The sequence below is a fragment of the Oncorhynchus tshawytscha genome, linkage group LG01 (assembly GCF_018296145.1).
Source record: "Oncorhynchus tshawytscha isolate Ot180627B linkage group LG01, Otsh_v2.0, whole genome shotgun sequence".
Classification (NCBI taxonomy): Eukaryota; Metazoa; Chordata; class Actinopteri; order Salmoniformes; family Salmonidae; genus Oncorhynchus; species Oncorhynchus tshawytscha.
Genome location: NC_056429.1, coordinates 12,904,583 through 12,919,232, shown reverse-complemented (window position 1 = coordinate 12,919,232; position 14,650 = coordinate 12,904,583). Strand labels below are relative to the sequence as shown.

Genomic DNA, 14,650 nt, shown 5'->3' with positions numbered 1-14,650 from the left:
CCCGTAAGGATAGACTCTTAAGGATATCACCCCCCACTCCAGCCACTTTAATAATGGGAATTGATGGGAAACGATGTAAAATATATCACTAGCCACTTTAAACAATGCTACCTAATATAATGTTTACATACCCTACATCATTCATCTCATATGTATACGTATATACTGTACTCTATATCATCTACTGCATCCTTATGTAATACATGTATCACTAGCCACTTTAACTATGCCACTTTGTTTACATACTCATCTCATATGTATATACTGCACTCAATACCATCTACTGTATCTTGCCTATGCCACTCTGTACCATCACTCATTCATATATCTTATGTACATATTCTTTATCCCCTTACACTTGCGTCTATAAGGTAGTAGTTTTGGAATTGTTAGCTAGATTACTTGTTGGTTATTACTGCATTGTCGGAACTAGAAGCACAAGCATTTCGCTACACTCGCACTAACATCTGCTAACCATGTGTATGTGACAAATAAAATTTGATTTGACCCAAATCTAACTGCCTGTACCTCAGGACCTGAAGCAAGGATATGCATATTAGATACTGGGGAAATGCCACTATGGACTCTGTGGCAATAGGAAATGTGCCACAATGGTTTTATACAAGACCACATGTTGATCTTAGCATGACAGAAGAAAATAAACAATGGTGTGAAGAAGATAATGTAGAAACAATAGTGTATCAATATATTAGTAATCAGTTTTATTATTGTCTTGCAGTGTATAAAGTAGGTTCAAAGAGCAGTAGTACTTATTCCTGAGTTTGATGATAATCTTTGCAAGAGAATAATGAGTTATCTGTATATTCAACAGCAATGGTTGCGATAATTGTTGGATTGCAATGGACAGAGGAGGTGCAACCAAGAAGACTAGTAATATGTTGGGACTCTGCATCAGTTTAGTGTAGTTTTAAGATCTGGAAATTCAGAACGTGAGGATTTATGGTTAGAAAGAATGATGATGCTGTTTGGGTTACAAAGAAATGGTATTGAAATTCTGTTCTGTTGGATTCTGGCTCATACAGGTGTTTATGGAAATGATATTGTAAATATAATAGCAAAAAGAGCAGTGAAAAATGATATTGTGCATATACATGTGCAGTTGGGTAGAAGGGAAATGGAAACATTGATCCTGAAAAAATGTGTTAGATTGCTGGCAGAGACAATGGGATGAAAGTAGCAAGGCCAGACATTTTTATAGTTCAAGGAAATCTGTATGGGAGATAGTGTCATATAATGAGAAGGGAATTCGGGATTTAACTAATCTTTGAAATTGGTACTGGAATGTGTAATGGATGTATGGTAGAGGAAACGGTTTAACATGTATTATTTTGTGAAATGTACGACATAGAAATGGAGAGGTTGTTTGATATGATCAGAGAGGTTGGAAAGGAATGTGGAGTGGGTGGTATTTTGGGTGGGGGTGATGGGAAGTATTTGTGGTGGGGGTGATGGGAAGTATTTGTGGTGGGGGTGATGGGAGTAGTGAGGCTTGAGGGGGATTATTTTATATTATTAGAAATTAAGGGTTAGTTAGGAGAATATAGTGGTATAGATAGATCGTGACCGGACTCAAAATCCAGTACAGTATGTGGCGCCGTATGCACCTGTCAGTTGGTTGCGATTCGCCAATAAAACTTAAAGTAGAAGGCGCTGCCCATGCTAACACTAGATTTTGGGCACTAGCATGCTCTATCCATCTCTATGGAGTCGCTGCACATTGCACAACCGCATTGTTGTTGGGAAAAAGAAACCAGGGGCAGCTTGCTAGTTACTGATTATTACCCTGTTGGAAAAGGACATTAGCTAGTATTTGGTGGCTTTTCCGAAATATTTATGTTTGAAATAGAATCGAATTTGGAATTTAGACACTCGTCGTGGATACCTCTCGGTATCTTTCAAATTTATAATTCAAAGCTGCTCGAGCGGTGCCCGTTGGATGAGAGGATTGTGTGTGGATTTACTGCTGCTGCTCTGCGCAGGCTACTTCGGCGCCATTGCTTGCAAGCGCTGCTGTTTTCAAAAGCAGAATTACTGAAAATACAAAGGTAGGTATAGCCAAATGTCCCATCCACACACACACGTGCTTTTTAGACCGACCTAAAATCATTTATATAAATTAATTATACATGCTAGTGGGGAAAATTCTAACTTTAACGAATGGACTCGGATTCTTGTTTAGTCCGACGCCATATTTCCCTCTTGGCGTATTGTGAACGAACTGTCTTAGCTAGCTAACTCTTTCTAGTAAGTGAGACTGCTGGCGCTGTGCTTTTACGGGATCTCCCTCTCCTGGCTTCATATACATATTATATTTATGCCTTGCTCAACGTTCAACAAATTGAAGCTAACGTTAGTTTGCTCAGTAGTTACCGTGTTAGCTCAGAATCTAGCTAATTTGCTAGCCACAAACTGGCTTTACGCTAAGTTAGCCTAGCGAACGTTAACTAATTAACTTCTAGCCAGCTAGCCTAATAGCTACAACATCACCTACCATTACTTTAAAGTAGTTATCTAATTGCGACTTGTTTAAAGCAGTTAGCTAGCTAATGCTAACTAGCACAACTTAGCATTGCCAAGTTAGTAAGTTAGCTAACATTAGCTAGCTATATGTTGTTTTTTGACAGTTGACTAACGTTACCCAGGCTAGCTAAATGGTTGCCTAATTAATCAGACTGATACAAGTTATTGGTATAGTCTGAAAAAAGATCAAACTTGACACGTTTTCTTACAAGCCAGAAGAATGTTGACTACCATTATATTTGATATTACTCTACCGGTTGTTTGTGTGATTGGTCATTCAGCTGGTCGAAATTTGAGGGAAAGTATTATTTACCCGACTTTTAATAGCGCAGGTATTACCATTGACATTTCTGGCACATTCGTAAAACCATGTAAACACCTGCTAGACTTGGGTTAGTATAAATGCATCACTTGCATGTACTTCCGTCTTGTGCACGTGCCTTAGGTCATGAGCAAACATCATTATTTCCGCACACAGAGACCCACATGTTGTAGTCTGCTTAATAATACTTCCCTGTGGATATTTCGTCGAATGTCGACCAGCTGAATGAGCAACCCCACGGACAATAAATCGTCAGTAAGTTAAAATATGTGATTAAACATGCGTGACAGACAGGGAACGTTTGTTCTACATCCATGTAAATGTACATAGTTATGCTGTACACAATGGAAAACATCGCAACATTCGGGACTAACAATGCTGCACAATGCAAAGCATCGCCACATTCAGGACTAGGCATTGTCTTGTTAACTAAGTAAGAGCCTTATTTTATGTCAGAATGGTAGACATAACTGAAACCAAGAAATTGAAATTGTGGCTGGCTAATGATTTATTACAATCTTGGTTGGTATTGCCCCAAGTGAAATTTCAATTAAATCGTTTTTTTTTTGCTGGCTCTTTAGGTCTTCAAGATGAAGAAAAAAGTACGGCATCATAATCGCATGTCCACGCCCCAGAGGCCCCCCTCTCCCATCAAACCCTCACCGAACAAGGAGACCATGACCTACGCCCAGGCCCAGCGCATGGTGGACCTGGAGATAGATGGCCGTGTGCACAGGATCAGCATATATGACAAGTTGGATGTCATCACCGACGATGACCCCACGGCCCAAGAGATCATGGAGTGCAACAGCAACAAGGAGAACAACGAGAAGCCCCAGCTAGTCCTGGTGCGCTCTGTGAGACTCAAAGACAACCAGCAGAAGAGGAGCACAGCCCTCACCACCACACATGGCGCTGACCCTCAAGTAAGCGCCCTTTTGGAACCCAAGTTCCGCACTGTGGAGTACAACCTTCCCGCAGTGTCTCGGAGGCCCTCCATCTATTATATGTATTGTGAGAAGACGGCTGAAGAGCTGGATGAGGAGGTGGAATACGACATGGATGAGGAGGATTACGCCTGGCTGGATCTGCTCAACGACAAGAGGAAAAGTGAGGGTGTCAGCCAGGTGTCCCAGAACCTCTTTGAGTTTCTTATGGACCGCTTTGAGAAGGAGTCCTTCTTTGACAGCCAGGGCCGGAGTGACCCCCAGTCCCTCATCGACGAGGACGCTGTCTGCTGCATCTGCATGGACGGAGACGGTCAGGACAGCAATGTTATTCTCTTCTGTGACTCCTGCAACATGGCTGTGCACCAGGAGTGCTACGGTGTTCCCTACATCCCAGAGGGCCAGTGGTTGTGTCGCCACTGCCTCCAGTGCCCCTCACGGCCCGCTGAGTGTGTCTTCTGCCCCAACAAGGGCGGCGCCCTGAAGAAGACGGACGATGACCGCTGGGGCCACGTGGTGTGTGCCCTGTGGGTACCAGAGGTGGGCTTCTCTGACACGGTCTTCATCGAGCCCATCGACGGTGTCAGCAATATACCGCCCGCCCGCTGGAAACTCACCTGCTACCTCTGCAAGGAGAAGGGTGCTGGGGCCTGCATCCAGTGCCACAAGGTTAACTGTTACACAGCCTTTCATGTCAGCTGTGCCCAAAAGGCCGGCCTCTACATGAAAATGGAGCCTGTCAAGGAATTCACAGAGACCGGTTTGCCCACTTTTTCTGTGAAGAAGACAGCCTTCTGCTGCGCTCACACTCCTAAAGGGTGCACCCGGCGACCCCTTGCCATCTACGAGGAAGGCCACGCTAACAACGGTGTCTGTCACAAGAGGGGTGACAAAAGAGGTAGGAGGAGGTTAAAAGGGTGGCTGAAGAAGAGTAAGATAGTGGTGGTGGTGCCTGTGGTAGAGGAAGAGGCTCCTGCTGCACCTGGGCCTAGTATAACCCCTAGCAGGTAGGCATATTCTTTTTACTTAATTTGTCTACCAACCAAATGTTTCTAAATATTTTCCTAAATGACCAATGCTAACATATGCCCCCCCAGTTTTGACACAATCCTCAATCAAGTGTCTGTCCAGAAGAAGAAGGTGTTTGTGGAGCGGGTCCTGAGCTACTGGATGCTGAAGAGACAGTCAAGGAAGGGTGTTCCGCTGATCAGGCGGCTTCAGGCTAACACCCAGGTCCCCAAACCAGAGCAGCTGGTCAGTCCAGTGGTCAGTCTAATTGTTCATGGCATCCAAATCCTCGAGATAGAGAATCGTGTCTGCTTTAAAATGTACTTTTCTTGTGTTTTAAAATCATTCTCAGACGCTCGGAAATACAAAATAAAGCAGGCTAATAGCTGATTTGATAAATATGGAGCAGTTTCCTGTGTTTGCACCATTTTCTCAAAAGTTTTGGGATTATGTTTTTTTTTTTGTGGTCCAAAGAGGAAACAAAACACAACAAATGCATAATATACATGACACTACATAATATTACACATGTAAATTGAGATCGGCCATTCATTTCAATATAGACTATAAAAAAAGAGAAGAAATGTAATTAAAATTAGCCCCGTTTATTTTAGTCAGAGCCATATTCAAATCGGCTCTCCACCAGTGTCCATTGAAGGTAGCGCCATGTAACTTTCTGCCCCCCTTTACCTGACATGTATGTCTTGTGAATGTACATTAAAATGCCCTTTTGGACTCTGATGTTACAGGACAGCCGGGTGGAGGATAATCAAGCGATGAAGGAGCAGCTAAAGGAATGGCACCGCCTACGCCAAGACCTGGAGAGAGCTCGCCTACTGCTAGAACTGATCAGGAAGAGGGAGAAGCTAAAGAGAGCGGAGGTACAGAGAATTGATTTTCTTATTTTCCACGGTAGTGAAATTAGAACGTTTGTTACAGCATATCAATGGATAGTTGTGAGCCCTCCTGTAAATTTCCGGTCCTGAATTTCCTCTCCTTTTGAAATAATCTGTAACCATGTTTGCATGTAAAGTTTTTATGAGAGTCAAGTCCTACTGAGTACCAACAAATAAAAATCATGACAGCTGTAATGGAAACCGGACGTTTCAGTACAATTTTAGAAATTCCGACAGATCGTTTGTTTGTTCGACATGGTAGGATCTTTTTGTGTCTTTAAAATTAATTATGAGAAATGGTGATGGAAATGCCTTTTTATGCACAAATGTTGATATAAAAACCACCATATCGAAGTAAACTTGGAGTCACAAGATGATATGGTGTGTGTGGTCCCCCCACTACAACTCCGGAAAGCATGCGGTTTATTAGGCTACAGATGAAATTCATAGGGTGGTGAAAGTGCACAGTGGTCTTGATGCTCCTTTCCAATAAGTATTGAGGGTCTAATTCTGGTGACATGATGCTTGACTGCTGTTTGACAAATAAAACATTCTCGCTCATATCATACTAATATCATTATGTATGCATTCTTTATGCATAGCCTACCTGCACAGCCTTCCTGCACTGTATTGGCAAGCTCTTGGCTAGAGCGCATGTTCCAAGACCAGAGAAGGCACATTTGCTATATAACGCAACAGTTTTTGTGACAAAACCATCGCTAGAGTTAAATGCGATGGAAACACAAACTTTAGATTTTTATTTGGTACATGAAAACTTTGTGAAAAGGTTAATTTTGTGTGCACTACATCACGCGCTGATTGTTATCCTCAACTAGTCCGTTTGGTGAAAACACACCACTGGTGGGAAAATGTGCATATTTTCTTCATGCATATTTTAGAATATTTGCATGAGTCTGTCGTCAATTGGATGGAAACCTAGCTTGTTGTTGAAACGGCTTTAGGATTGGTTGTTGGAATCCTTAGTAAATATTAGTATACTGCTACAGCTTTGTTTTGTCCTGTCCCCATTCAGATGAAGCTCCAACAGTCCGTTCTAGAGGTACAGCTCACACCTTTAAATATTCTACTTCGGGCCGTATTGGACCAGCTTCAGGAGAAGGACCCAGCCAAAATCTTTGCCCAGCCTGTCAGCGTTAAAGAGGTAAGGTCCCCCACACCCCACAATAGAATGTTACTTCCACAGATTGAAAACAAATGGTACCATATGGTTCTAATTCATTATTTGGGTACCCTTTCTATCAGCATCATGTTTTATTTTGCATCTCCCCATTCTTCTCAGGTGCCTGACTACTTGGACCACATCAAGAAGCCAATGGACTTCTCCACCATGAGGAAGCGCATTGATGCCCACGGCTACAGGAGCCTGGTGGAGTTTGAGGCTGACTTCGATCAGATCATATTCAACTGCATGAAGTACAACGCCAAGGACACATTCTTCTACAAGGCCGGTCTGCGTCTGCAAGACCGAGGCGGGGCCATCCTCAGGAAGACTTGTCGGGAGGCTGAGCGAATCGGCTTTGACTTTGCCAGCGGGATGCACCTTCCTGAGCAGCCAAAGGTGGAGGCTCCTTCCCCTTTCTCCTGGGACGATGGTAAGAACATGTTCTACATATGTTTACTTCTATATTAATCGGTCCACAGCCAAATCAACTAAATACCCTTTGCTGAATCTAACTATTGATTTATGATACTATTGCATTTTGGAATGGGGCCACAACTGAGCTCAGCCAATCAAGTTGTTGTTTGTGTGTCTTGCAGTGGACCAGATACTAAACCCAGCCAACCGGCAGCACATGTCTTTAGAAGGGCAACTGAAAGAGCTGCTGGAGAAGCTGGACCTGAGCAGTGCCATGAAGTCCAGTCCGTCTCGCAGCAAGCGACTGAAGCTGCTTAAAAAGACCATTACAGATGTTCGCAGCGAGATATACCTAAAGACGCAACACCCCGCTGCCGCCCCCTCTGAACCGAAACCAGCAGAGACTGAGGAGAAACCACTGCCCCCCACTCGACACAGCACACAGGAAGAGGGTACGTACCAGGTGGTCTAAAAGCAAATAATTGGTTCAATAATGCTTTCTCCTTGCTTTGATGTCTTATTTGATGAACTGTAGGCTATTAGCTTGCCTGTTCTACATGTCAGGATTCTTTCATTTCCTTCTGTGATTCTGTCTTGGTTGTATAGAAGGGGAGTCTTTGCTCCCACCGAAACTAGAGCCGTTGAACTCGTCGCCGCCACTTGTGAACTCAGACAGTCATTCAGAACCTCCCATGCTCAAGCTCATCAAATCCAATGGGGACAAGAGCCAGAAGACTTTCAAGTGCAACGGTGTCAAGACCACTACCTCAGTACCCCGGGATACCCTCAACGGGCACATCTCTAACCCGCTGGTCTCCGACAGTCACCTTAGTGTTGGGGCCACCTCCACGCTCGCAGAGCCCTCTAGCACGGGCAACAGGCGGACCAATGTGCTCTTTCGCAAGTCCAAGAATGCCAGCCCGCAGAAGCCCCCAAGGACAGCTGAACATCAGCTCGGCTCCCCGCTGCTGGGCACCAAAACCTTCCTCTCTGTGGTTATTCCTCGCCTGGAGACTCTCCTCCTACCCAGGAAGAGGACCCACAGTGCCTGTGGAGGCTGTGACCAGGATGAGGAGGAATCCCCCATCAAGCGTCTTGACACAGGTAAAGCCCAGTGTTAAATGATTTTTTGATTATTTCAATTTTTTTGGCATGCAAAATCTAATGGAGATTTTTTTTCTTGTCTCCAGGACTAGCTAATGGATTTGTTGTTGAGCCGGAGCTTGAAACCAGCCCCATTAGGCCGATGGAGCCTCGCAGGCGCTGCACCTCCGAGTCCAGCATCTCCCCTAGCGGCAGCGTGCTGTGTAGCACCAGGTATGACTGTCACCTCAGCACATTAGCAAAATATTTCAGCCTCTCTGCCTGCAGCACTCTACTGTGTAGTACCAGGTACAGGATAGGCAGTGGGCCTGCATCACAGTGCCAAGTTAGCATTTATATCCAGTGTCTGCTCTAAGAGCCGTCTGTGGTCAAAGGCAGGATGTTGTACTCCACTTTTGGCACATTAGTTTCCCTTTGTTTCCTGCAGCACGGTCAGCGTGCCAAAAAGTGGGAAAGGAAGGCCATCCATGGCACGTAGGAGCACAGTGGACGACAAAAACGCACTCGTCACCTGTATCGGAAATGGGGACTTCACCAAAGCCGCTAAGAATGCAGCAGGTGAGACACTGGTTCTTAGCACAAACACACTTTCAGGAGATTAAAGCCAGGATGGGTCTTACATTATGAATGATACATGTATCCATTTTTGTGGTAGTGGTTTATCATTTCTTTCTGGAATAGCTAACAGTCATTTGCCATTGCCCTGTCACAAAAGTGTATTCGTATTAGTTTCTTTTTTAAACTTTATTCTGAGAAATTTGGAATTCTACAATTTTCCCAAAACGAATTGGCCAGTAAACCTCAAGGAATCCTGTGCATGTATTGGCTTCCAATGGACTGCAAGTCTCAGCTTAGGCAAGTAGAGGGTAGCCTGAAATCCAGACTAGTTTTGTGCTACCATTCCACTCCATGTACTCTGTGTCCATATACTAAACATTTGTTTAGCATGACAAGGAGTGGCAATAATTGGAATATTAACACAGACTGGTACCCAGGTTAAGTAGAGGGGATTTTTTTGTCTTGACTGGTTAGCAAGTTTGGTACAACATACAGTACCAGTCAAAGGTTTGGACACACCTACTCATTCCAGGGTTTCTTTTCTTTTGACTATTTTCTACATTGTAGAATAATAGTGAAGACCTCAACTATGAAATAACACATGGAATCATGTAGTAACCAAGAAAGTAAGTGTTAAACATATTTAAAAAAATATTTGAGATTCTTCAAAGTAGGCACCCTTTGACAGCTTTGCACACTTGGCATTTTCTCGACCTGCTTCACCTGGTATGCTTTTCCAACAGTCTTAAAGGAGTTCCCACATATGCTGAGCACTTGTTGGATTCTTTTCCTTCACTCTGCAGGCCAACTCATCCCAAACTATCTCAATTGGGTTGAGGTTGGGTGATTGTGGAGACCGGGTCATCTGATGCAGCACTCCATCACTCTCCTTCTTGGTAAAATAGACCTTAGACAGCCTGGAGGTGTGTTGTCATTGTCCTGTTGAAAAACAAATAATAGTCCCACTAAGGCCAAACCAGATGGGATGGCGTATCGCTGCAGAATGCTGTGGTGGCCATGCTGGTTAAGTGTGCTTTGAATTCTAAATAAATCACGTTGTCACCATCACACCACCTCCATGCTTCATGATGGGAACCACACATGCAGAGATCATCCGTTCACCTACTCTGCGTCTCAAAGACACGGCGGTTGGAACAAAAAATCTCACATTTGGACTCGTCAGACCAAAGGACAGATTTCCACCGGTCTAATGTCCATTGCTCATGTTTCTTGTCCCAAGGAAGTCTCTTCTTATTGGTGTCCTTTAATAGAATTTTGGACTCCCGAGTGGCACAGCGGTCTAAGGCACTGCATCTAGTGCTAGAGGCGTCACTACAGACCCTGGTTCGATTCCAGGCTGTATCACAGCCGGCCGTGATTGGGAGTCCCTTAGGGCGATGCACAATTGGCCCAGCGTCGTCCGGGTTTGGCTGGGGTAGGCCGTCGTTGTAAATAATCATTTGTTCTTAACTGTCTTGCCTAGTTAAATAAAGTAAAAAGTGGCTTCTTTGCAGCAATTCAACCATGGCCTGATTCAGTCTTCTCTGAACAGTTGATGTTGCAATGTGTCTGTTACTTGAACTCTGTGAAGCATTTATTTGGGCTGCAATTTCTGAGGCTGGTAACTCTAATGAACTTATCCTCTGCAGCAGGTAACTCTGGGTCTTCCTTTCCTGTGGTGGTCATCATGAGAGCCAGTTTCATCATAGCGCTTGATGGTTTTTGCGACTGCACTTGAAGAAACTTTCAAAGTTTTTGAAATGTTCCGGATTGACTGACCTTCATGTCTTAAAGTAGTGATGGACTGTCATTTATCTTTGCTTATTTGTGCTGTTCTTGCCATAATATGGACTTGGTATTTTACCAAATAGGGCTATCTTCTGTATACCAACCCTATCATGTCACAACACAACTTATTTGCTCAAACGCATTAAGAAGGAAAGAAATTCCACATATAAACGTTTAACAAGGAATACCTGTTAACTAAAATGCTTTCCAGGTGACTACCTCATGATGCTGGTTGAGAGAATGCCAAAAGTGTGCAAAGCTGTCAAGGCAAAGGGTGACTACTTTGAAGAATCTCAAATATAAAATATATTTTGATTTGTTGAACACTTTATTTTGGTTACTACATGATTCCATGTGTTATTTCATAGTTTTGTTGTCTTCACTATTATTCTACAATGTATAAAATTGTAAAAATAAAGAAACCCTGGCATGAGTTTGTGTCCAAACTTTTGACTGGTACTGTACATATTTTGATTTAGACAGGAGTTTGTGTTCTTGGCAAGACTGCGTCTGAGCATGGAACATGAGCTCGTTTGACAGCAGACAGCTGAGGCTCTTCGCACACTGGGGCCATGGTTGGGATTTTTTTTAATGTCCCAGTGGCCTGAGCTGACATGCCCTAAGGCAGCAATGGTCTCCCTGTCCAGACTAATCAATCCCACTTCCTATACATAATTCAGAAGTTTTCGGTTGTCTTCTCCTTGGTCTCAAACTGCAGAATGGTTACCCTCTACATCGACCTTGTGGTGTTTCATAATTCATACGATTCACTGTATTTCAATGTTTTGATGCCCTGTAATATTTCCCTGTGTGTGAACGTACATTCTTGTTTTTGTTTGCTACTGTTGTCTTTCCCTATCCGTGTGAGCATGGCTTTTCGAGTAGTATTCTCGTCTGTTTGCAGTGGAACACCCCCCCATAACTTGCTTGTCGTTATTCCTGCTTCCGTAGAAGTTGTCAGCGGAAATATTTGGATGTCCTCTAGTGCTGAACCCCTTAAACTAGTTTGGGCAAAATGTAGTGGATATCCCTCCTACCCTGCGTTGGTGAGTGAGAGCCTGTGTCCCAGAGACTGGCCATCTATATGTCTCATTTCCCATCCATTTGTCTCATCGTAAGTGGTGTAGCTCGTGTTTGTGCTCACCCATGCAGCAAGCTGCTCAGCTGCAATGTGTTGTGGATGGTATGAGTGTGTTAGGAGTCGCTGAGGAGTAATACAGATCGCTTAGAGCTTTCCGGGTGACTCGGGTAGCATGGTTTGTTAGTGTGATTGTTTGTCAGTTCCGGTCCACCAATCTGAACCACTGCTGCACCACCAGGATTCACTGCGTCCTCTTGTTTTCAGACCACTAGAGTCAATCACTTTTCTCACCCCCCCAATGCAGATCATAGACCCGACGCTGCCGAGGGCGGGGCGTCACCACCACGGGGTCTCCCTGCCCCCTCTGGACGTCCTCAGAGTCGGAGAGCTGATGCAGTACAAGTCCGAAGAGAAACTCTTCCTCGTCCACTTCTTCGACAACAAGCACAGCTGGTGAGATGATGCTCCCCTTCAATGGTTCGCCACTTGTATTATGATCTAACGTGGCCAACAGTTTAAATGTCCAGGTTCAAGTTTTCTTGAGGACCAGTAGTAGTCAGAGGTAATATGATGTAGCATAATGCTAACGCTATGTCACTTTATTTGACAGGCAATGGCTTCCTAGATCCAAGATGGTTGCCTTTGGCATCAATAAGACCGTGGACAAGCTCAAACTGAAGGAGGGCCGCTCCTCTGGCATCCGTAAAGCTGTGCAGACCGCCTTCCAGCGCGCCATGAGCCACTGGAGCCAGGTCGAGGACAGGCCTAGCAGCGAGCCCTGCGATGTGGACTGAATCTGGTCATGCAACCTCTTCACCTCTAGAGGGAGTCCTTAACTCTGTTTACTTGATATTCCACAGCACCCCTGGTATTCCTCACACCCATCATTGTTTACTGTCTCCTCTGTATTGAAGGAGCAGCCCAACGGTCTCTTGTTGCAGGTTTTCATTACACCTCGTCTCTTGATTATATTAACTGAGCTGCTCATGGGTAAATGGTATGACTCCACGCTGCGTATGCTCCATTTTAATCTATTCCATTCTAAATACTGTAGCTTGCAGTATATTCAAATGAATCTATGAGCTATGCAACTAAACTCAAGTAATTGGATTGGCGGCTACAAAAACCTTCATACGGCGTCTAAGGACTGACTTGTGAAAATCACTGGTCTAATGTGATGAATGTGCCAGAGTTGAGTCTGTCTTGTAATGTGCTGTAAGACTGCTGCAACCTTCACTGCCATCATGATTCTCACCCTCACTCCAATCTACTCTCTACAGCAACCCTGGATTTAACCCTGAAAATACCTTTCACAAGGCCTGACACTAATTTATTCTGTTTTCATGTATTATTGGTACTGCGTGTTCACATTCTTGCTATTTATACTGCAGGGGTGATTCATGGCAGCACTATGGTGCATATTAAATATTTGCTGGTGCTACAACCTGTGCAAGTCTAGGCTACAACACTTAACCAGGGGAAAAAATATATACTGTATTGATTGAACGTTTTATTTTTAATTTTTATTTGAGCTACTTTTTTTACGGTTTCTTAAGTTATCGAAGTTTATGGAAAGCTTCTCTTGGCATTAATGTGTTTTTAAAAACAATGTTTTTACCGGACTTGGTGTTTGTTTTTAGGTTTTTTTTGTACATATTTATACATCTTTATACTTGTATGCATCAGATGCTTTCAGTGTTTAAAAAGCTGAAAGGGCATCATTCACACACAACCAAAAATCAGCTGCCCAGATTTTCATACATTTAAACATTTATTTTTTTGTTGCCTTTTGTGGTGTGTGTGTGTGTGAGTGATCGGGGAATAACAACCTGCAAACCTTTGTCTTCATACACAATGGTTTTGACTGTGTTACAGGGACCATGACCATGGGTGAATGTGCCTGTAGTAATTTATTGTAAAGGAGAAATGTATATGCATTACTTTATATAGAAAGAATCGTAAGAGATACTAATGGCTCACTAGGAGCCAGCTGTAGAGGTCCTTTTTACATTTTTTTTTTATTTTTTTACCAGAGGCACTAATCTTAAAGGTGGGAATATAATCCATGGCATTTTATTCAGTTGGGAGGATCTGGGGAGCAGTGGGTAGAATTATTTTTTTCTGTATCCCAAAATACAGTTTTGTATGGATGTTCTATAAATAGACTGTACTAGTCTTATTCTCTGGGAAAACCACATTATAGCCAATGGAGTAGATGCTGGCAAAGTCCAGTATTTTTATAAAACACTGAAAATAAAAATAAAAATTGAATCACTGATTTTCTGTGTTGTATGGATTTTGTGTTTGATGAAATGAAACAGACAATTACATAGACTACCACAAGGTGGAGCTATGGCATGGCAAAAGTCTACTGCATGAGATACTTTAATTACGTTTACCAAGGGACCTCATGTCTACTGCCACCATCTAATACATGATAGTACAACCATGATCTAGATTAGAAGTTTCTGTCCAATGCTATCAAATAGCCTAAATGCACATTTTCTTGATAATTGCCTTACAAAACAATAAGTGTTATAATAAACTTTGACATTGACCTTGTATGTTTATTTTAATGGCTGAACATAGCAAAAATAATGATTTTCTCCAGGACTGTATGTCAGGGAAGCACAGTCCATGCAGAAACAGTGGGCTTCTCACCGCCTACATCTCCCTCAATCGGATGCTAATTGTTTGGGGAGGAAGGCTGCAGCGGCATGAGCCGGAGAAAGTCAACTAACCGTGAAGATCAATCTCCCAGCATCAGCCTCATCAGAGAACTTTTGACTGAACTAATTATCTGCTAGT

At 43.3% G+C, this 14,650-nt stretch overlaps 1 protein-coding gene across 4 annotated transcripts; it reads left to right on the top strand.

Moving 5' to 3' along the window:
- The first annotated feature begins 1,533 nt into the window (after positions 1-1,533).
- LOC112218725 (bromodomain-containing protein 1) lies at positions 1,534-14,120 on the top strand. Of its 4 annotated transcripts, XM_024380084.2 has the most exons (13): positions 2,971-3,118; positions 3,445-4,817; positions 4,908-5,064; positions 5,568-5,699; positions 6,748-6,876; positions 7,015-7,327; positions 7,494-7,763; positions 7,918-8,415; positions 8,502-8,628; positions 8,843-8,973; positions 11,713-11,807; positions 12,147-12,295; positions 12,453-14,120. In XM_024380084.2, the coding sequence occupies exons 1-13, from the start codon at positions 3,089-3,091 to the stop codon at positions 12,634-12,636; spliced, it is 3,588 nt and encodes a 1,195-aa protein (XP_024235852.1). In that variant the 5' UTR covers positions 2,971-3,088; the 3' UTR covers positions 12,637-14,120. The 4 variants fall into 4 exon arrangements, with proteins under 4 accessions (XP_024235770.1, XP_024235852.1, XP_024235680.1 ...); XM_024380002.2 differs by lacking the exons at positions 2,971-3,118; positions 11,713-11,807 and adding an exon at positions 1,534-2,066 and having other exon boundaries at positions 4,908-5,076; positions 12,453-12,617; XM_024379912.2 differs by lacking the exon at positions 11,713-11,807 and having other exon boundaries at positions 2,973-3,118; positions 12,453-12,617.
- The last annotated feature ends 530 nt before the right edge of the window (positions 14,121-14,650 follow it).